The following is a 20,269-nucleotide window of genomic DNA, read 5'->3' on the forward strand; positions in this document are numbered from 1 at the left end:
CTCACAGCTAGAAAGGTCCTGGGTTTGATTCCCGCGTGTGGCGCTGAGGATGTGTCCTCCCCATGTCTTCAGTGCCTACTGACCAGGTGGGCTCTCTGGTCAAAAGGGCCTTTCTGTGTTCTCCCTATGCTCCCCTGGGGTTCTTCCATACAACATCAGTATGGAGTCCCACTAAAAACATGCAGAAGATCATCATCTGACCAGTGACGATGTCTGAAGATGTTCCCCGGGCACTGTACGCAAGAAAGCTGCCCACTGCTCCTGGCCTGCACCCCCCCCCCCCGGAAGAAGGATAAGCACAGATGGGTTAAATGCAGAGACAATATTTCACTGGCCACCATCAGCATGTGTGTGTGTGTGTGGCTGGCAGCATGTGTGTTGGGTTGTCATGTGACAATAAAGACGGGTTTGTCCGTCCAGTTCTTTTTCACCGCCCACTTAACCAATTTCAACTAAGATGTCTGGAAAAATGAGTGGCGGAAAAATACAGCACAGCCCCCCACACACACAGCCAAGCAGCTTCAGGTCTTGCTGCTTGGCTAAACGGAAGTAGGCAGCAGTGAAGCCTCACACTTGGGCAGGAAATCTCTGATCTGGCTCCCTGTCTTTTTTCTTCTTCCTGGCCATACCTCCATCTCACCACCGTGCTGTGCCATATCTTCATAATGCCAGCCAGCATTACTGAACTTTATTGTTGTATATATCTTTTTATATGACCCTGAGTCTGGAATAAAGTTTTGATTGATTGATTGATTGATTGATTGATTGAACACACACAGGGTGGACCTTTGCAAAGTAAGTCTGCGTTTTATTGTTTCATTCCATAATTCACATTATAATAAAATGTACAAAAAGACTGCTCTACACAAATGACTGATGAAACTTGATACATCACATTACACAATAATTGTGACAAGGACATATAGCCTATGTGGTGAGGTTGGCTATGTAGGCCTAATGTATGTCTATGGTAAACATGTGTGTGAACTGTTCATACAGTCATTTGAGCTCAAGTGCAAATACAGAATGATCACATGATTGTTCTGTGGATAAAAACAGTATTTTGGCTTTATATGCCAACACATAAAATTTGTATCATAAAAATGTATTTACATCATAACCAGTGAAATTATATAACAATTTATTTGATCTGGCAGTGTCTCTTTGACGTTGGACGTTGCAATTGAATGTGTTCAGAAAACAAGCACCAACTACCCCAAACTAGAACAAGTGCCAAAACTTGACAGTAATTGTGTGGGTGTTTTTTTGTCCCAATCCACATGATTAGGTGCGCACAGCATCTGGCTTGAGGAACAGTCTGCTGTGCCAGTAGTCTGGGTTGTCAAATGATGTGCTGCCTCCGGGCTCTCTGACGCCGGCACACACCTTGATGTAACCCCCGAGCCCTGCGCACCTGCTGCTGCTGCCGCCCGTCTCCTCCGAATCAGCCTGCCCCTTCTTCGCTGGGAGGTTCTGGTACTCTGCCCGCTCCCACCCACGGGACGCCCCTCCAGAGCCGGCCAGCATCTCCTCGTACTCCTCCACCTCGTCCGACCCAGCTGTGAGCACATCTGGCCTCCTGCTGCTCAGAGTCTCCTGGAGTCTGCCTTGTTTATTTGTGTCGGGGTACTTCTTCTCCTCTTCCTCTTCTACCTCTGGCTCTTTTTTCACTGCCTCCGCTATCTGGCTCTGCTCTGTCTGCTCCACTTCCTCCGTCTCTGCTGTTTTCTGCACAGATGTTTGACTCGCCCGTCTCTCCCATATCGGAGACTCTCTCTCCTCAGAGCGGGAGCTCCGGATGTCCATGTACTCGTACTCCCCGGCACCCTGGGGTGCTTCTCCTTGGTCAGCCGAGGCGGCCCTGACCCCGCTCTCTGCTGGCTGCTGACGCTTCTCTGCAGAGTCCCTTCTCTGTGCCACACTCCCCTCGCAATCTTCATTCGTCTGCTCACTTTCAACAGCAGAGCTTGGAAGTGTCTGCGTCTCCCTGTGTACCACCACTGGTAAGGGCGACTTGTAGATTGGAGAGGGTAATGGTGAGGGTTTATCCTCTAACTCCTTGGAGGCACCACTGGGTGAGCGCGGAGAAGGGTTGGACTGTTTGCTCATGACTTCATATTCTTGGGAGATGTCAGAGGCTACGTCGGAGGCTACTGACAAGGAAGACGACTGGTTCCTGGTAGATCTTGAGTTCCTTCCCCTGGTATGAGTGATTCTGGAGACTAGGTGAGCCGATCAGGGAAGATGACCAGGGAAGAAGTCTTAGTTTAGTATGTGTGGTTTTTTGACATTGCTATAGTTTGTCAGTCATTTTCATACGATAATGAAAGTCAGCATGTTTTTATAATAGACCCATGTGTTAGGAGTCAGATAATTACCTCTCTCTGGAGTGCCAGATGACCCAGGCAGAACGTAGCCAAACTTGTCCACCTCCTCCTCCTCCTCTTCGTCCTCGCCGCGTGCCTTCTGCGAGGAGAGATTTGAGGCTGTGGAGAGCTTCCGGTGCCGCCTGGTGGACGTGCGGGAGCCGGCCCGCTCGGTGCCCCTGGTGGCCCTGCGGAGACTGCCAGTGTCAGGCAGCTCTGCCTCCTGGCCGCCCGCCCTGACCTCTGAGCCCTCAGACAGCGTCCTCGCTGAGCTCCGACGGGACCTCTGAGACCACAGCTGAAACAGCAAAGTACACATTTGCAGTGAGGCAGCAGCCCATAGAAATTAATCCTATTATGATAAATGGCCTGTGATGTACTTTGAGAGTTGCTTTCTTTTTTTTTTAAATCAAATTGTACATTATCAGCTTTATTTTAACATTCGAATGTAGCGTGAGACCCCTTCCTGGCTGTTCATTGGCTAATGAGTCATGCATTTTGGTCCTCCGCTGACGCTTCTCTCTCTCTAAATTGCTCTGCATTCACCCATTCACACAGACATTTATACACCGATGCACAGTGGCAAGCTACCACGCAGGGTGCTGGCACAGCCCAATGACACTTCGACATGCAGACCGGGGGAGGCGGGGATCAAACCACCGGCCTCTTTTATCCAAAGCGATTAGTGGACGACCCGCTCTACCTCCTGAGCTACAGCCGCCCCCAAACTACCATTTTCAAATGGGATCAGTGAGACGGGTATAACACATTTTTATGTGCCTCACTTCCTGAGGTAAAGATTTGTTGGCAGTTTGGAGTCATAACATTGATTTAAGTGCTGCTATCTGGCAACGTGGGCTAATATTACTGATTAAAGAGAGTCATTCAGTGTTTTAAATCTCATTGATATATACGTATATATCTGCCTCCATTATCACCTGCGCCGTGCAAACACTAGACTGTTAATGGTCTTACTACATTTCAGGGTATGTTTGTGTGATTGGGCACATGGACCTGTGTGTGTGTGTATGTGTGTGTGTGTGTGTGTGTGTGTGTGTGTGTGTGTGTGTGTGTGTGTGTGTAGGTGTGTGTGTAGGTGTGTGTGTGTAGGTGTGTGTAGGTGTGTGTAGGTGTGTGTGTGTGTTCACACCTGGCGGATGTTGTCTACTGGGCTGGGGGTCATTGGCAGGTACCCTACTGGTCCGGCCTGAGAACTGCCACTCTATAGATCAGGGAGGAAAATAAATATGATGTGTTAGTTGAGCCTGGCTCCAGTCCATTGGCAATAGTCCTTATCAAATCTATAGAGAGGCAAAGTGAACGTCACTTCCTGCTTCAGTCAGGACTGTACCAGAGATTTTCTTCTGCAATTTATTTTCCCATAGACATTTCGTAAAATGCCTATAAAAATAGTTTTACTTGGTCAAACCAAACGGTTCAGCTTAGAATCGGGAGAGACCATAGAACATTTCAGTCGGACCAAAACTTTAAAAAACAACGTCGAAAACACATTTGATTTAAACCCGCATTCTTTTATGTTTTGGTCCGAGTGAAATGTTATGCGATCTCTCCTGTTTCTAATTATCTGTACCGTTTGGTTTGAACAAGTAAAACTCTTTTTATAAGCATTTTCCGAAATGTCTATGGGAAAATAAATGAAAAGAATGAATAGAAAATGAATAGATGAACATCTCTGGTACAGTGCTGAAGCAGGAAGTGACGTTCCACTTTGGCTCTCTATAAGGGTGGATATATTACCCTGTAAGAGTTAATCCTCAAACGAGACAGACTCCTGGATGGAGAGTGGTGAAGAGGAGGTGTGGCCAATCCACCTTCCAACCCCTCCTCATCTTGCTCTTCCAAATCTGCCTCCAAAAGGCCTCTCTCTGTCTCCCTCTGGTGGATCTCCTCTGAGCGCGCTTCTCCTCCTTCCACCTAGAAGACAGCATGGAAGTTCAGGGTTTAAGGCCTCAGTCAACAACAACAGGCCAACGGAGTCAGAGGCGCACAATAATTGACCAATAGGGGATCACCTTGATGACGAGGTATCTATGAGGGTCTCTTGCCATTCGAGTGAAGTCACTGGCCAGCTCTTTGAAGGTCGGGCGTATATTTTCATCTATCATCCAGCCTGCAAAGGAAAAGTGATATCAGGCTATCTTGGCTCAATTGTTGAGTTGGATCAAATAACATAATCATGATCTCATAGACATCCATCGATTGAGCGAGGTGGGTGCCTTTCTCCCAACTTTGCCTGGGGGGAGGCCCACAGTCTCAGACTTTGAAACCCCCTCCTCTGAACGATTAATTGATGATAAAAAATAGTTGACGATTAATTTTCTGTCCATCGACTAATCGATTAATCGACTAATCGTTGTGGCTCTAATGTGTATGTACGTGTGTGTGTCCATATACATATATGTGTATGTTTAAGACGCTACACACACTGAGATGCTGTATACGGCGTGTGTGACTCACACTTGACCATGACCATGTAGACATCTATCGTACAGATGTGGGGTTGGGACAGACGCTCGCCCTTCTCCAGCAGACTGGGCACATCGTAGGGCAGCACAGACGCATAGGGCTCCGCCCCAAATGACATCATCTCCCACATGGTCACCCCTGTTTGGAAAGGGAGATGCCACAATGTGAGGAGGTGATCACCAAAACACAGACAGGAGGTGGCCAATTTCATTTATTACATAGTAGGGATGTAACGATAACCGGTTTCAATGATAACGTGATACAATTCCTTACGATGACGTACCGTTTCAAATTTTCATTATCATTAAAACCGTGGTACCGTGATTACCGTGGTACCATGATTACAGTGCTTTGAAAAACATGGTAAATACTGTTCATCATCAACCAAATTTTGCAACCGTCTCCCAGATGCAGACGTGCAGCCTTGGAGAAATGATTTCAGTGAGTGTATCAATCCTTTTTGGGTCTGAGTTTTCAATATAAAACGTAAAATGATTTCAGTGAATCTCTCAGTACTTTTTGAACATTTTCAGCATTTCTTTTACGAATACCGTGATAATACGATAACCGTGATCATTTTGGTCACGATAATCGTGATGTGAAATTTTCATACCGTTACATCTCTATTACATAGGCCTATATATACGGAAGATACACACAGACACAAATACACAACACGCACACAAATACACAGCCTCTTACCATAACTCCAAACATCGCTTTGATGAGTGTATCTCCGAAACAAGATGCTTTCCAGTGCCATCCATTTTATGGGTGTCTGGAGGAGGCGATAAATTACAGAGGGGGGCAATAAATGGTTTTGATCCCATTACCAGAACAGAGAGTGAAAGAACCTCATGTGTGACTTGATTAACAATTCAAGGTGTAACGGAATGGAATGAGTCAATAACCTTGGCATCACTGTACACATATTTCTTGTCATCGGGGTAGAGGAGGTCTGCCACAGCATAGTCAGAGATCTGGACCTGGTAGTCATTCTTCAGGAGGACGTTGCGGGCAGCCAGGTTCCTATGGACCATACAGTGTTCCTCTAGGTAGTACATACCCTGAGACACACAGGCGTCACCATGATTCACTTATGACTTGTATAATTAATCAGACAGCCTAGACATGACGCACTGCCATGTCCAGACTAGGAGGCCAAATCTGATTTGTGAACTTTAGTGACCTATTAATGACTTTATCCAGATTGGTTTTATGAGTCTGGACGCTCCAAGTCTGATTTGTGTCACTTGTCCCAAACCACATATGGAAGTAGTTTCCAATCTGCTTTCGACTGATGTGACTTCAGTGCGGACGCGCAGATCCACCAAATCTGATTTGAACGTCACTCGCAACTCGTCATCAAATGCTTCTGCGCAGGAAAACCACGTCACCAACGTACGTATTTACTGACACCCACGTCGTTACCATAGCAACCCATGCAGATAGGCTGTTTAGGTCTGGACACACAGATCCGACTTGAGAATCAGATTTGTGGCAGTGCGGCGGACACATTCAATCACACAACCAATCAAGATAATGATGATTAATGACTTTATCAGCAAATCAGATTTGCCTGTAATGTGAACATGGCCTAATAAAAGTGCAGAGGGAGACGGTAAGCAACTGACACAATTATAGGATCTGACATGTTTCATAAGTAGCATGTAAACAGCGATCTCCATCACCACTTGCGCCGCACTCACCTTGGCAATCTGCACACACCAGTTAAGCAGGCGCTGGGGGTCCAGGCTGTCCTTGTGGTGCCTAATGTGCTCCAGTAAGGACCCCTGGGAACTGAGCTGGGTGACCAGCTGCAGACTGGCACCTGGACAGATGCCTAAGAGCCGAACGATATAGGGGTGGTCCAGGCTGCCCATGGCCAGCATGTGCTGCAAAGAAGCAAGAGGGGAAAATATTAAACCATAAATACTGTCATTTCCTTCTCATTATATTTTAAATTTTACACAGCATGTTATTTCAGAGGGGTATGAATTTGAGTGACATTTGACAGTGTATGTTAGAGATTCTTATCTCTCACATCAGTGATCTCAGTGAAGGTCTGGCGGCCTGTGCTGTCCTGGATGGTCTTAATGGCCACAGGGATCTTCACTGTCTCTCCCTCTGGAGTCCAGAAGCCCTAAACACACAAATTTAACTGCCATCACAACATCGGTTCTGATGGGTCTGTTCTCTTTATAATAGTGGGATATTAGGAATCTTATGGAGTAACAGTTAAATAAATCATTGAATAATTAAACAGTGAATGGAGATGTATTATTAATACTACCTTGTGCACGGTGCCAAAAACTCCAGAGCCAAGGGTTTTGATCTTCTTCAGTTCTTGGGCCCTCAGGATGCGGGCATGGGCCTTCGTCCCTTTCTCCCCGGGACCCAGAGGTTCAAAACTCTGCCAAAACACAAGCATATTACCACAATCACTATCATGTCCAACACAAGCATATTACCACAATCACTATCATGTCCAACACAAGCATATTACCACAATCACTATAATGTCCAACACAAGCATATTATTACCACAATCACTATCATGTCCAACACAAGCATATTACCACAATCACTATAATGTCCAACACAAGCATATTACCACAATCACTATCATGTCCAACACAAGCATATTATTACCACAATCACTATCATGTCCAACACAAGCATATTACCACAATCACTATAATGTCCAACACAAGCATATTACCACAATCACTATAATGTCCAACACAAGCATATTATTACCACAATCACTATCATGTCCAACACAAGCATATTATTACCACAATCACTATCATGTCCAACACAAGCATATTATTACCACAATCACTATCATGTCCAACACAAGCATATTACCACAATCACTATAATGTCCAACACAAGCATATTACCACAATCACTATAATGTCCAACACAAGCATATTACCACAATCACTATAATGTCCAACACAAGCATATTACCACAATCACTATAATGTCCAACACAAGCATATTATTACCACAATCGCTATCATGTCCAACACAAGCATATTACCACAATCACTATAATGTCCAACACAAGCATATTACCACAATCACTATAATGTCCAACACAAGCATATTATTACCACAATCACTATCATGTCCAACACAAGCATATTACCACAATCACTATAATGTCCAACACAAGCATATTATTACCACAATCACTATCATGTCCAACACAAGCATATTACCACAATCACTATAATGTCCAACACAAGCATATTACCACAATCACTATAATGTCCAACACAAGCATATTACCACAATCACTATAATGTCCAACACAAGCATATTACAAGGTATAGGTGCTCATGGCAGCTCATGGGGCGGTCCCGAGAGTCTCACCTCTCCACTCTCCAGGTACCTCCTCATGGCTCTCTTGCGGCGGATGGCCAGGCCTCGGTGGTACAGCAAGCCCAGGAGGAACAACACCAGGCAGATGATCAGGCCAACTGGGACGCCTAAAGCTATCCCGGTAATCTGGCCACTGCAGGGAGAAGACCCAGGTGACAGTGATGCATGATGGGATTTAGTCATGTCTGATCTTATGAATCATGGTGAATCGTGGATGGATCACTCGTGGTGTAGTGTTGTATATTTGCCAGCAGGGGGAAACACGTACCTACTGATTGCCAGTGTGGCTGTACCTAAACAGTCACGCAGCCCTGGGCCAGAGCATCTGTAACAGATGAGACAACATGATTATCTTCAACATTTCATAGATTTATTGTGATATATCCATGCATGAGCACATATGAAAGTACACACACACACACACACACACACACACACACACACACACACACACACACACACACACACACACACACACACACACACACACACACACACACACACACACACACACACACACACACACACACACAGTATACTCAATGGGACAACAGAATCATGACAGCTAATCAGAGGTAGTCTCCCTCAGATTTGCTGTGTGCTGATGGTGTCTCTCACCCCTGCGTGCAGTTGAAGTGGCATGGTTCACAGTGACCCTCGTTGTTGGAGTATTTGAAGATCAGTCCCCTCTGTCCATCATTCACACCACTGGGACAAGAGGACACACAGTAAGGACCGTCCCTCCGCTTGGCACACTCCACACACTCATCTGCCCCCTGGCACAGTGGAAGAGAGGTGGACGAAACATGAGAGACAGAGGGACACAGAGGGAGAGAGACTCCTCATCAGAAGGAGATTACATATTGACAGAAATGTTGGCATTTTTCAGCAGCAATGAACAGTGAAATCTTGTGTATTACTTATACTTTGATTCCAAGCCAGGATGAATGATTAAGACTGTGATCTTTGTACATTTTAATCCAATGTCTAATAATGACATCAATTCGATATTGAAGACCTTGATGGAAGAATATTTAATCAGATAGATTCTATCTGATTAAAAAATTCTATCTGATAGAAGGCACAAGATGTTGCTACCCCCCCCCCCCCCCCAAATAAAAAATAAAAAAATAAAAAAATCTGTGAGTTTAATAAAGGCACTGCAGCAAACAAGGACAACCCACATCCATGTGAGGTTCACATTACAATACAGTAAAAAGGTAACCAAAATGAAACATTAAGGCTAAAAACTGTGTGGGAGGACATCATTTGAGGGTGAGTCACACCCCAAACAGCATTCTGAGTGGGTAAAATACCAGGAAGAAAGAGCTCTGAAAAATGCCGTGGGCCACACTGTACACACTGTACACTGTACACACTGCTACACACTGTTACTGTATACTGTATACTAGCTATTCTCAACCACTGGGTCGTGGCCCACTGGTGGGCCCCAGAGCATCATGTAGTGGGCCGCTGAGGCAGTGGTATTGCCAAATAGATGAATAAAAATAAAATAAAATATCGTGATTAAAGCTAGTTATTTATTGATTTTTATATCTGAATGTGCTCAAGAATTTATCTAAATCAAAAACCTCCCAATTAAAATGCATCATTTCAATTACTTTTTTTTTCTCCCTCTCTCACTTATCTGGGAAGGTGGTCCTCGGAAATGTTTGAACTATCAGAAGTGGGCCGTAAGTTACAAAAGGTGAAGAACCCTTGCTGTAGACTGTACTTTGGGCCACACTGTTACTGTCTTTTCAAATGAAGTGGTTACCGGTCCAGTGCAGCTGGTCCTCTCATCTTGAGGCTGACACTCTGGATGACAGACGACGCACTCGCCCTCGGACCCGGCAAATTCTCTTGGGGTCCTGGGGAGACAATATTCAACAAACCTCTCATCAGATAAAAGAATCAATTAAACAGAACCCTCTACAAGTATCATCAGCCATATCATTATATATTATTATAATTATATGATATAGAAACGGACCCGCTGTAGAAATGACAGGTGCCCACACAGGTGCGCTCTCGGCTGTAGTTCCTGCAGGTGAGACACTGGTCCGGCCCCGGGCCCCAGCACCCCGAGTCTGAACACAGCGGGTCGCACACATGGCCTTCCTCCACTGGAGACATGACAACGGAAGAGCAACACCAATGAAACAAAAACGGTGACTATTTTATTCAAACTAAATTCAAAAACAAAAATGTCAGATGCATGAAGATGGCGAGGGATTAATTTGGTTTTTAGACAGTGCTATAAGTGCCGTCGTAAGACATTTTGGCCAAAACAGCAGATGACAAAGCAGTTTTATTATCACGATTCCTATCTCCACTAGATGTTTCTGATTCACTAATTAGCTGGCTTACTCATCTGTCTTTAGCTGACTCATCTCTATTGTGAAATGCAGCAGTTCATCAGAGACCCCCATCACCCACCCACCACCCCCTCCCTCTGCCAGACGCCCAGTGCCGACTCACCGCACTCTGCCAGCGGCCTGTTGTTCTTGATGTCGTTGGGTCGGGTTCTGCGGCCGCTGAACAGCTGGGTCCAGTTGACAGTGTGGTGGTAGCAGAGGTTGGCGTTCTGACTGAGGTAAACACTGCCATCGCTGATCTCTCTGAGAGAACGCAGGCCCAGAGAGGTGAGGGTGGGGATACGCATCACCATCAGAGAGAAACGCCTGCGCCGGAGGAATTCGGTGGACAGAGGAGGGAAGTGGAAACGAACAATGGAAAACAGAGAAAACAAATTAAAAATGATTAAGAAGAAAGTTGGGGGAGGAAGATTCGAAACAGAACTTATGTCAAAGGTTTCACGAAGATGGCAGGGACATGTGTTTTGAGTCTAAACATTATTGTGGTGTTAGTGCCATGCTGCAGTGGTTGGAGTGTCAGCGTGTTCTGGGATCACACACGGTTCATACCTCCTGACACTGGTGGAGGACGTCACGAGGAGCGCAGGCGGGTGAGAGACAAAGACAAAGAGAGGTTAACATGCACAGGGAGAGCTAGCCCAAAGCTATTTACACAAAAAGCAACTTCGGGGTATTAAACGTGCACAAAAGAGGACATAGATGACATATGTGGTTATTATGAAGATGGATGTCAGTTAGGCAAACATACAGTGCATTCCCGTATGGCATGTACAGGCACACATGTACACAGGCACACACATGTCATGCACACAGGCCTTACTTATAGAGGGAGCGCCCCTGTATGGTGGTGAGGCCTGAGAACACCGAGAGATCGCTCAGTTCTTTGGGCCACGACTGGATGTTGAGGATATCTGCCAATGAAACATACAGTTGTGTTGATCTTAAAAACAGTCTTAAACAATACAATCCATTATTTATTTATTTAGTTAGAGAGCCGTTAGACTAGCACATGCTTCCTCCTATACATGCGCAGTCGCCAGCCATTTCTTTTCACCTGACAGTGAAGAGTTTCAGGGGCAGGACGTAGGGAGAATGTGGGAGAATCACGCTATTCCCCCAGTCCCCCTTTCCTCCCCCCCCCCGAACAGGCGCCCCAGCTGACCAGAGGAGGTGCTAGTGCAGCGACCAGGACTCATACCCCCACCGGCTTCCCACCCGCAGACACGGCCAATTGTCTCCGTAGCCGGATGTACCGCTACCAGGGATTGAACCCGGCTCTCCGGGGTGGTAGGGGGAGTGCTTTTACGCCTACACTACCCAGACGCCCCAATACTATCCATTATTAACAACACACGTTCTATACAAACCTGTTATTTCCGTGACAGTGCGGAACACCTCCAGCTTTTTGGCATCTAGGGGAGGGATCCTTTTAAACTCGTCTCTAAGAAACGGAGAAAAACACACTGATGAGATGAAACAGCTGACTGCAACACGCTCTGTTCCGAGACTCGAGCTCCGGGCCGTACGGACAATTACCCAAGAATCCCTGTGACCAGGAAGTGAAGGCTGCCCTGGATCTTGGTGCAATTAATGAAGCCATCAATGTTGCTGGAGTCCACCGTCTGTCTGTGTTCAGCGCCAGTGCCTTTACAGGCTAGAGAGAGTGAGGAAAACAGCATTTTTAGCAGATAGTGAACACCAGTGTTGGGCAAGTTACTTTCAAAATGTAATATACTACATATTACTAGTTACTTTAATTTGAAAGTTACTTTACAATATTACTGTCTGTGTAGACTAAGAGTAACTCATTACACTACTTTTGCATTACTTTCACCAAAATAACAGCAGCAGCAGAATGATGTTGCCGCCCCGGAACCATCCCAAAAAATAATTTAGACCATCTTGAAGTCAGTGTACACCGTCCACAATTCTAAATGTTATCCATTTCCTTTGTTATTGTCATCTATAGTGGTTATTTGCATAAAAACACAATTTGATTAGGAAATGATTGTATCTTTATTTAAATATGTGCTTTGGTTAAACAAATAATAATGTAACTCATTTTGTAACTTGTGTTACTTGACAAGGTAACTGGTATAATATTACTGAAATCCTATTGGTAATAAGTTATATTACTGAGTTACTGCTAAAAGTAATATATTACTTTTGTAATGAGTTACCCCCAACACTAGTTAACACATCAAATCAGTAGAACATGTATTTACTAGTCGCAACCTTTTGGGCAGAGTCCACTACAGAGTTCACACTGCTTCTGGCCTCCTCTCTCCACCTCCGTCTTGTCCGGCGGGCAGCCGCTCACACAGGAGCTGCCGTCCACCACGAAGTGGGCTAGAAGAGACACAAGCAACGTTGGCATTTAGAACCTTATGAGCAACATTTTGTCATGCAGGATAGTTGCAGAAACAATATGTAAATACCCATATTATTTCACTTGACACATAAAGAAACAATAATATTGTTTCTATATATATAATATAATATAATATAATAATAGTATATTGCACATCTGTATAGACTTAAATACATAATATATGTAATACCTGTATATTATATAGTATTATGTATAGTATATTGCAATATTGTAGGGACAAATAGATTGATCACTATCAGAATGAAAACAGATGGCTGGAGTTATTGAAATACTGTATGTTATTGTATACTGTTTTGTTTCTTAAGGAAATCACCCTGCCTCTTCGTCTAATAGATGTAAACATCTTGAGAGCAGGGTTGGACTGATGGCCCACCAGGGACCACGATGGAAATAAGTCCTGGACTTTATCGTGCTATCCCTGACAATGTCATTTATGGGGTTTTTTTATCCTGTAGGCTTGAAGTTTGTTAAATAAAATAAACTAAACTAAACTAAACTAAACTAAACTAAACTAAACTAAACTAAACTAAACTAAACTAAACTAAACTAAACTAAACAACACAAATAGGACACTCACTGGGACATTGGGAGACGCAGATGGAGCCGTACTGATATTTGGCGTTGGGGTTGGTCTCCATCTGAAAGGTCTGCTTGTTGTAGATCAAAGTCTGGGGACACTGCGGCACACAGGCTCCTGAGTCATTGAAGTGACGGCATGCCTAGGCATATAGACACACACACACACACACACACACACACACACACGCACGCACGCACGCACGCACACACACACGCACACACGCACACACACACGCACGCGCGCACACACACACACACACACACACACACACACACACACAAGGTGAGCAGATTGCGTTATTTCTGGTGGGCCACGGAGTCAAGATCAGCTCACAAACCCAGCCCACATCAGCTGATTTCCTCCTATGCATTCAACTGGTAAATTGTTCTGTACCTGGGGGTCTTTGCTAGCCTGGGTGAACCCAGCCTCCACGTGACCTCTATGTACAGTACCATCAGTCACGAAGAAATGTACGCTACAGGCATAGTCTGTGACGTCCCGTTGAAGGCTGGGTTCACCCAGGCTAGGTCTCTGCTGCTGCTCTCCCTGCCTCTTAGGCTTTCCATGTACGCGCATGGAAGGACAAGGAGCTCGCAGAAGTTCTGGGAGCTCCTTGCCCTTCCAGAGCCAGAACAGAGCCATACCGCCATAAATGTTGCATATGATAGCCAATAAAGTGTATTTTTGACTATAGTGGTCCTGACAGAAAGACATATAACTTCTTTATGAGGAATCATACACCTATGTCCTCTGTATGACGGTAAACAAGGGCGTTGTAAGGAGCAGATTCCCATAGAGAGACTCACAAAGCAGTCCACGTCCCGAGGGCCTTTGCATCCCGCGGCACACTCGATGTGACAGCAGTCCCTGGGGCTGGTCCCAAAACAGCGGCCATTACACTGAGGGGCGCACACGGTCTTAGTCACTGAGACGCACAGGAGGAGAGAGACACGGGTTTGGACAGAGGTCACCATGTGTGTGTGTGTGTGTGTGTGTGTGTGTGTGTGTGTGTGTGTGTGTCTGTCTTTTTTTGATTTTGTCCCACGGTCCCCCATCTGATCAGGGAAAATAAATGATCCCCCTTGCTGGGGACCCCCTGGAACCCCCTCAAGGAACCCCGTGGGTCCCCAGACCCAACTTTTGCTGTAAGGAGGAAGAAAAGGACATGAAGACACAGGGACAAACCGAAACAGACAGACACAGCACTCACAGGTCTGACATTGGTCTTCTTTCGGCCCCCAGCAGTAATCGCCACAGGACAGGTGGCATGAGCCTGAAACACAAAGAGACAAAGAGAGAGACAGAAAGACAGAGACAGACAGAGGGAGAGCATAAATATGAGAAAGAGACAGCTAGAGATTATTTGGGGTCTGCAAATGACGACTGTCCCGACCGACACAGACCTCTCTCTCCGTTGTATTGGACTTCAATAGGAGCGCTGCTGTTTCTCACTATGTCCTGCCAGAAGACCCAGGGACCATAGCTCAGGTACTTGTTGTTGATAATCTGCACTCCTCCCTCCAGAATCTCTGTGAACAAGGCAGGGGCAGAGAATGAGGTCCGCGGGCAGAGAAGGGAGACGTGGTGAAAGTGATGGAGACCCAGACATTGCCGTTAAACAACAGCTCCACAACAAGCTGCAGCACGTCGGGAAGATCTGCTCCTCTCCTATAGCCTGAAACACATCTGAAACATCTACCTACGCATGGTACACCTACACTTCATGGGAATACTGGAAAACCATCTCCATTGCTGAGTGATTAGTCATGAGTTAAGTATCAATCTTGGCAAACTCCACATGGCAAAATATGCACCTGGCTGCTCAGCCTTTGAATGGGATGAGGCCCAGTAGATTTCTGGGTCTCCTACACCAGTGGTTCTCAAACTTTTTCCACATCAACGACCCCTAAACTGACACAAATTAGAGAATGGACCACTCGAGGTGGCATGCCATGTTCTCACCTGCCAAAACAAGCCAAGCTAGTAACAGCTCCAGAGTTTGAAGAACTCACTCTGAAGAAGACACTTTGTGTGTCAAAAAGTTAGTCTGCTTGCACTTATTGAATTGCCTTAACTTTGACCGTGTGCTCCAGATTCTCATGTGTTCACTCCAACAAGCTTGGTGTCAATCTCTGAATCTCACCAAACTTTTACACCTCACCATATATATCTATATCTATCTATCTATCTATCTATCTATCTATCTATCTATCTATCTATCTATCTATCTATCTATCTATCTATCTATCTATCTATCTATCTATCTATCTATCTATCTATCTATCTATCTATCTAGCTCTGTTCTTCCATATTCTATCTGTTCTCCCTTCTCCTCTGCCTTCCAGCCCTCCTCACCTGTCAGATTGGTGAGCCCCAGGTGTCGCAGGCCCTTGGAGCCGTACTTGGGGTAGTTGAAGAAGACACACAGGGCAAACTGGCTTTCATACAGGTTGTTCCCTCTGATGACCCGCAGCTGCCCCAGAGGAAGCTGCTGAAACAGGTTCATGGCGATGAGGACGTAGCCAGTCACCTCGCGGATTGTCTGCAGGGAAAGAAAGAGCAGACAACAGACAGGTTTCCAGGTTAGAGGGAAGTGATAATGATTTAGTAGGGAAAGTGTTGAATGTCTTGTATCAACAGGGAACCTAACTGATTACACATATTGATTACATTAACTCTCTGCCTGGCAAGGAGTGTGCTATAGGCTACAAATTCTGCACCTTATAATACAAAGCAGCTGAAAGACAAGGGGAGTAAGGTAAGGTTTTACCCCGAGGAAGGAGAAATCCCAGTTAGTCTCGATCTGAGTGATCTCCAGGTTGCCCATGATGATCTCACAGCCGTCATAGCGGTCCTTGATCAGTTTGTACTGGTTCTCCTGAGAGCCTGTGGAGCTCAGACCGTTCTGGGTACCAGGACACACCACTGGGACACGCAGGGAACAAAAGACACATTCCACTGAGTTTGGCAACAACTAAGAACTGGTTGTTTTGTTTTTGAACAGACAGGGACGCTGTCTCGTTTGAGATTTTAGATTTTAAGGGAATTGAGAGTCGATATATGACTTTTACTTTTGAACTGTGGGACGATGCTTGTCTCATAATACGATTTGGTACACGATATTAGATTCACGATTTAATGCAACCACGACACAATGTATAATAAATAAAAGGTCAATGACAACAATTATATGACTGTGCTATTTGACTGCAGAATTATGTTTATTTCTGAGACAGAAATCTTTCTACTAGTGGCATTGGCTTGCAATGTAAACAGCAATTTAAAAACGTCATTCTTTTCTTGTAAAATGATGATGAACAAGCCGTTTAATTTGTGACATGCAGGAAAAAATTTAGCTAATACCACAATTCATTTTTCTGCCCCACAATATGTACTGTCTTGTCACACTTGCTGCAATATATTGAATTTCGATATATTGCCATCACTAATTGCCCTATTGCTGTGTCTGTTCATGTTGTGTTGGCTGTGTCTGTTGTTGTGTTGGCTGTGTCTGCTGTGTCGGCTGTGTCTGTTGTTGTGTTGGCTGTGTCTGTTGCTGTGTTGGCTGTGTCTGTTGTGTCGGCTGTGTCTGTTGTTGTGTTGGCTGTGTCTGTTGTTGTGTTGGCTGTGTCTGTTGTTGTGTTGGCTGTGTCTGTTGTTGTGTTGGCTGTGTCTGTTTGAAGCAGAGCAGGGAGAGACAGGCAGGTCGTAACCCCTCTACATGGAGCAGTCCAGGCCGTAACCCCTCTACATGGAGCAGTCCAGGGCAGCCCCGGGCTGAGTGGAGGGTGAACAGGGCTTTGCCAGACAAAGTACTGCATTGTGATGAGGCTATAAATGTGGACAGTGTTTCCCAGTGAGTGAAGAGTGATGCAGTGACAGACAGTGCTTCAGTGTGTGTGTGTGTGTGTGTGTGTGTGTGTGCATGTGCGTGCGTGTGTGTGTGTGTGTGTGTGTGTGTGTGTGTGTGTGTCGGAGGGGTCTGCGTTGCTGAGATCATACCAAAAGACAATGGGCCGTGTGTAAGAACTACATTCTGGCAGAGAGAAAGGAAATATCGTGAACGGACGAGACATACACACACCATCTCTCCCACCACACACACACACACACACACACACACACACACACACACACACACACACACACACACACACACACACACACCCATCACATCAGGCACCTGCAGCAGTCATCACAAGTGTTCTTCCGCTTCAGTGGTGAAACGTGGCACGGTCTCACTCAGGATGTCCCAGTCTCCTCAAATCATCATCATAAATTGGAACTCCGTTATCTTGATATTTGAACCTTATAGCTGCCATGATGTTATCAGTGTTGGACATGAGTTGGCTAACTGTAAAAAGAGATCTTTGGAGCATGCCATGTACACACACACCCCCCCCCCCCCCCCCCCCCCGCCGCCGCCCACACACACACACGCACGCACGCACGCACGCACGCACGCACGCACGCACGCACGCACGCACGCACACACACACACACACACACACACACACACACACACACACACACACACACACACACACACAGGTAATTCATATCTTGGCAAACTCATTCATTCACATGGTCGCCTACACTCGAGTAAATATTGGCAGTGAAGAGGAGTGGAAGTTGTAAAGGGAAAGTCAGAAAGGCTTATCTGGGAGAGAGCACAGTGATTCACAGGCTCAAAGGCCACTTGAACCTTCAGTAAACACTCAGGTGGGTGTGGAGCTGCCAAGAAGCCGGGCAGAACAAAAAGTCCACGGGCCATTAAAAAACAGACATGCATGCAGCAAACACATGCATACGTAATAGCTTCCATAGGCATAAAGTCCCTGGAAACCAGATTTTTATTTATTTATTATTTAGCATTTTGAGTTCATCACATCACAGGAACCTATGTTAATAAGCCACCAGCCAAATTTGAACGATGATGAACGTCGCAAATTATATAAATTTAGGTTTGACAGTCATGACAAAAGTCATGAGAATCAATTAGATTTTTTTTCCCGCTGACTGTGTGGGCGTGTCCCATGTGTGTGCGTGCAGGACTGCAGATCTCCTCCTCCGAGAGAGAGAGAGAGCGAGAGAGAGGGGGGAGGGAAACGGAGAGAGAGAGAGAGAAGGAAAGAGAGATGGAGTGTGTGTGTGTGTGTGTGTGTGTGTGTGTGTTCGCTCGTTGCTCAGTGCATACTGACAGAGAGGAAGAGAGACTCTGCCGCTGCGAGTGCACAGCGCTACTGTGTGTGTGTGTGTGTGTGTGTGTGTGTGTGTGTGATTCGATTAAATCTTATGACGTGATAAGATCATTCATTTTAGCACCGCGCGCACCGCTCTCTTCAATGAGGAAGTGGAAATCCAGACCTTGTAGAAAAGTGGCGATTTTGGGGGTTTGGGTTGAAACTAATGTCTCCTACTTTCTGAGGCACACAATTACTCACATAAGACCCTAAATTTAATAGTTAGAAGGTTTTTGTGGATTTTGGTTTCCAGGGACTTTAAACTGTCCAGTTCAAACTCAGTGCTATACAGCCAAGTCCAACATGATCCATAGCAAAGCTTAAATTACATGATCAATAATTGACTGATTGTCATGGTTTATCAAAAGGATCACCAAAAGAGAGAGGACTGCACGAACACTTATCATCAACACAAACTGGACCAGGTGTCCTCAGCAGCCTTTTTACAACAGGGAGGAGCTGCCATCCAATTGAGTCCCCATGCAGGATATTATAGAGCTGTTTGCTCATGGCCGGCGGCAGCTAAATTGGTGACATATTATTAGCACAGTCAGGGACTTGATTACAGCCAAGTACTGAGTGTAACAAAGATGAGAACAGCTCCCTATAGGAGGAGAACAGAACAAGTACTATATGATCTGAGAGAGAGAGAGAGAGAGAGAGAGAGAAACATGTGGGTTAATCATTTAGAACATTTTAGAACCTACACTCCTATAAGTCACCTGAGCTCACAAGGCAGAGAGCAAAACATTCCTCCATCACTCTCCCAGACAAATTCTAATCTATTCTATTCTATTCTATTCTATTCTATTCTATTCTATTCTATTCTATTTTATTCTACTCTATAAAAAATATTATTGTATCTATTTCCTGTTGGCACCAGTGAGCTTGCAGGGCTACAAGTAGCCTAACCTACTAAGTGTGACTCAGAACCAACCAACAGGTGATTGACTCCCACAGGGACGGGGCAGAGACGCGCCCATACAAGTGTTACAGGAAAAGAGCAATAAAAAATGGGACCCACGCATGTCCAAGGTGTGTGTGTGTGTGTGTGTGTGTGTGTGTGTGTGTGTGTGTGTGTGTGTGTGAGTGAGAAAGAGAGAGAGAGAGAGAGAGAGAGAGAGAGAGAGAGAGAGAGAGAGAGAGAGAGAGGAAGAGAGAGACTTATGACTAAGTACATTATATTTACTTACCTTGAACAAACTTTCATATAGGCTATATCTTACAGATTGGCTATTGTTATAAAGAGGCGAGGCAAGATTGCTGATCAAATCGATTAGAAAATGTCCTATTGTAGCCTACCTTCATGGGTTTGGGATGATGCTGTGTGTAGGCTCGACATTGATATAATCACACACAGTAAAGTAACCCTCCAACGGTCCATGTTGCTGGCGAATCCTTTCAGAAAGATATGATCATGTCATACAAGT

The 20,269-nt window shown here is 45.3% G+C and overlaps 1 protein-coding gene across 1 annotated transcript; it reads right to left on the reverse strand.

Annotated features, from left to right (window-relative positions):
• Window positions 1-940: 940 nt before the first annotated feature.
• erbb3b (erb-b2 receptor tyrosine kinase 3b) lies at window positions 941-20,222 on the reverse strand. Its single transcript, XM_083641219.1, has 28 exons — window positions 20,142-20,222; window positions 16,367-16,521; window positions 15,952-16,138; window positions 15,000-15,125; window positions 14,807-14,869; window positions 14,403-14,521; window positions 13,594-13,735; window positions 12,860-12,973; window positions 12,161-12,278; window positions 11,992-12,065; window positions 11,445-11,535; window positions 10,728-10,930; window positions 10,240-10,372; window positions 10,024-10,117; window positions 8,865-9,022; window positions 8,515-8,571; window positions 8,238-8,379; window positions 7,147-7,266; window positions 6,898-6,996; window positions 6,563-6,748; window positions 5,765-5,920; window positions 5,556-5,631; window positions 4,845-4,991; window positions 4,400-4,497; window positions 4,125-4,301; window positions 3,517-3,588; window positions 2,379-2,664; window positions 941-2,222 (listed from the first exon to the last, which is right to left on the reverse strand). The coding sequence occupies exons 1-28, from the start codon at window positions 20,179-20,181 to the stop codon at window positions 1,285-1,287; spliced, it is 4,371 nt and encodes a 1,456-aa protein (XP_083497345.1). The 5' UTR covers window positions 20,182-20,222; the 3' UTR covers window positions 941-1,284.
• Between the last annotated feature and the right edge of the window lie 47 nt (window positions 20,223-20,269).

Source organism: Poromitra crassiceps (genome assembly GCF_964638095.1).
Source record: "Poromitra crassiceps genome assembly, chromosome: 8".
NCBI lineage: Eukaryota > Metazoa > Chordata > Actinopteri > Beryciformes > Melamphaidae > Poromitra > Poromitra crassiceps.

Coding starts and splice junctions, on each gene's coding strand:
- erbb3b (XM_083641219.1), bottom strand. CDS start 20,181: ATGTCGAGCCTACACACAGCATCATCCCAAACCCATGAAG. Junction 8,380..8,514: donor GCCACACTGGCAATCAGTAG/GTACGTGTTTCC, acceptor TTCTCCCTGCAG/TGGCCAGATTACCGGGATAG. Junction 6,997..7,146: donor TTTTTGGCACCGTGCACAAG/GTAGTATTAATA, acceptor TTGTGTGTTTAG/GGCTTCTGGACTCCAGAGGG.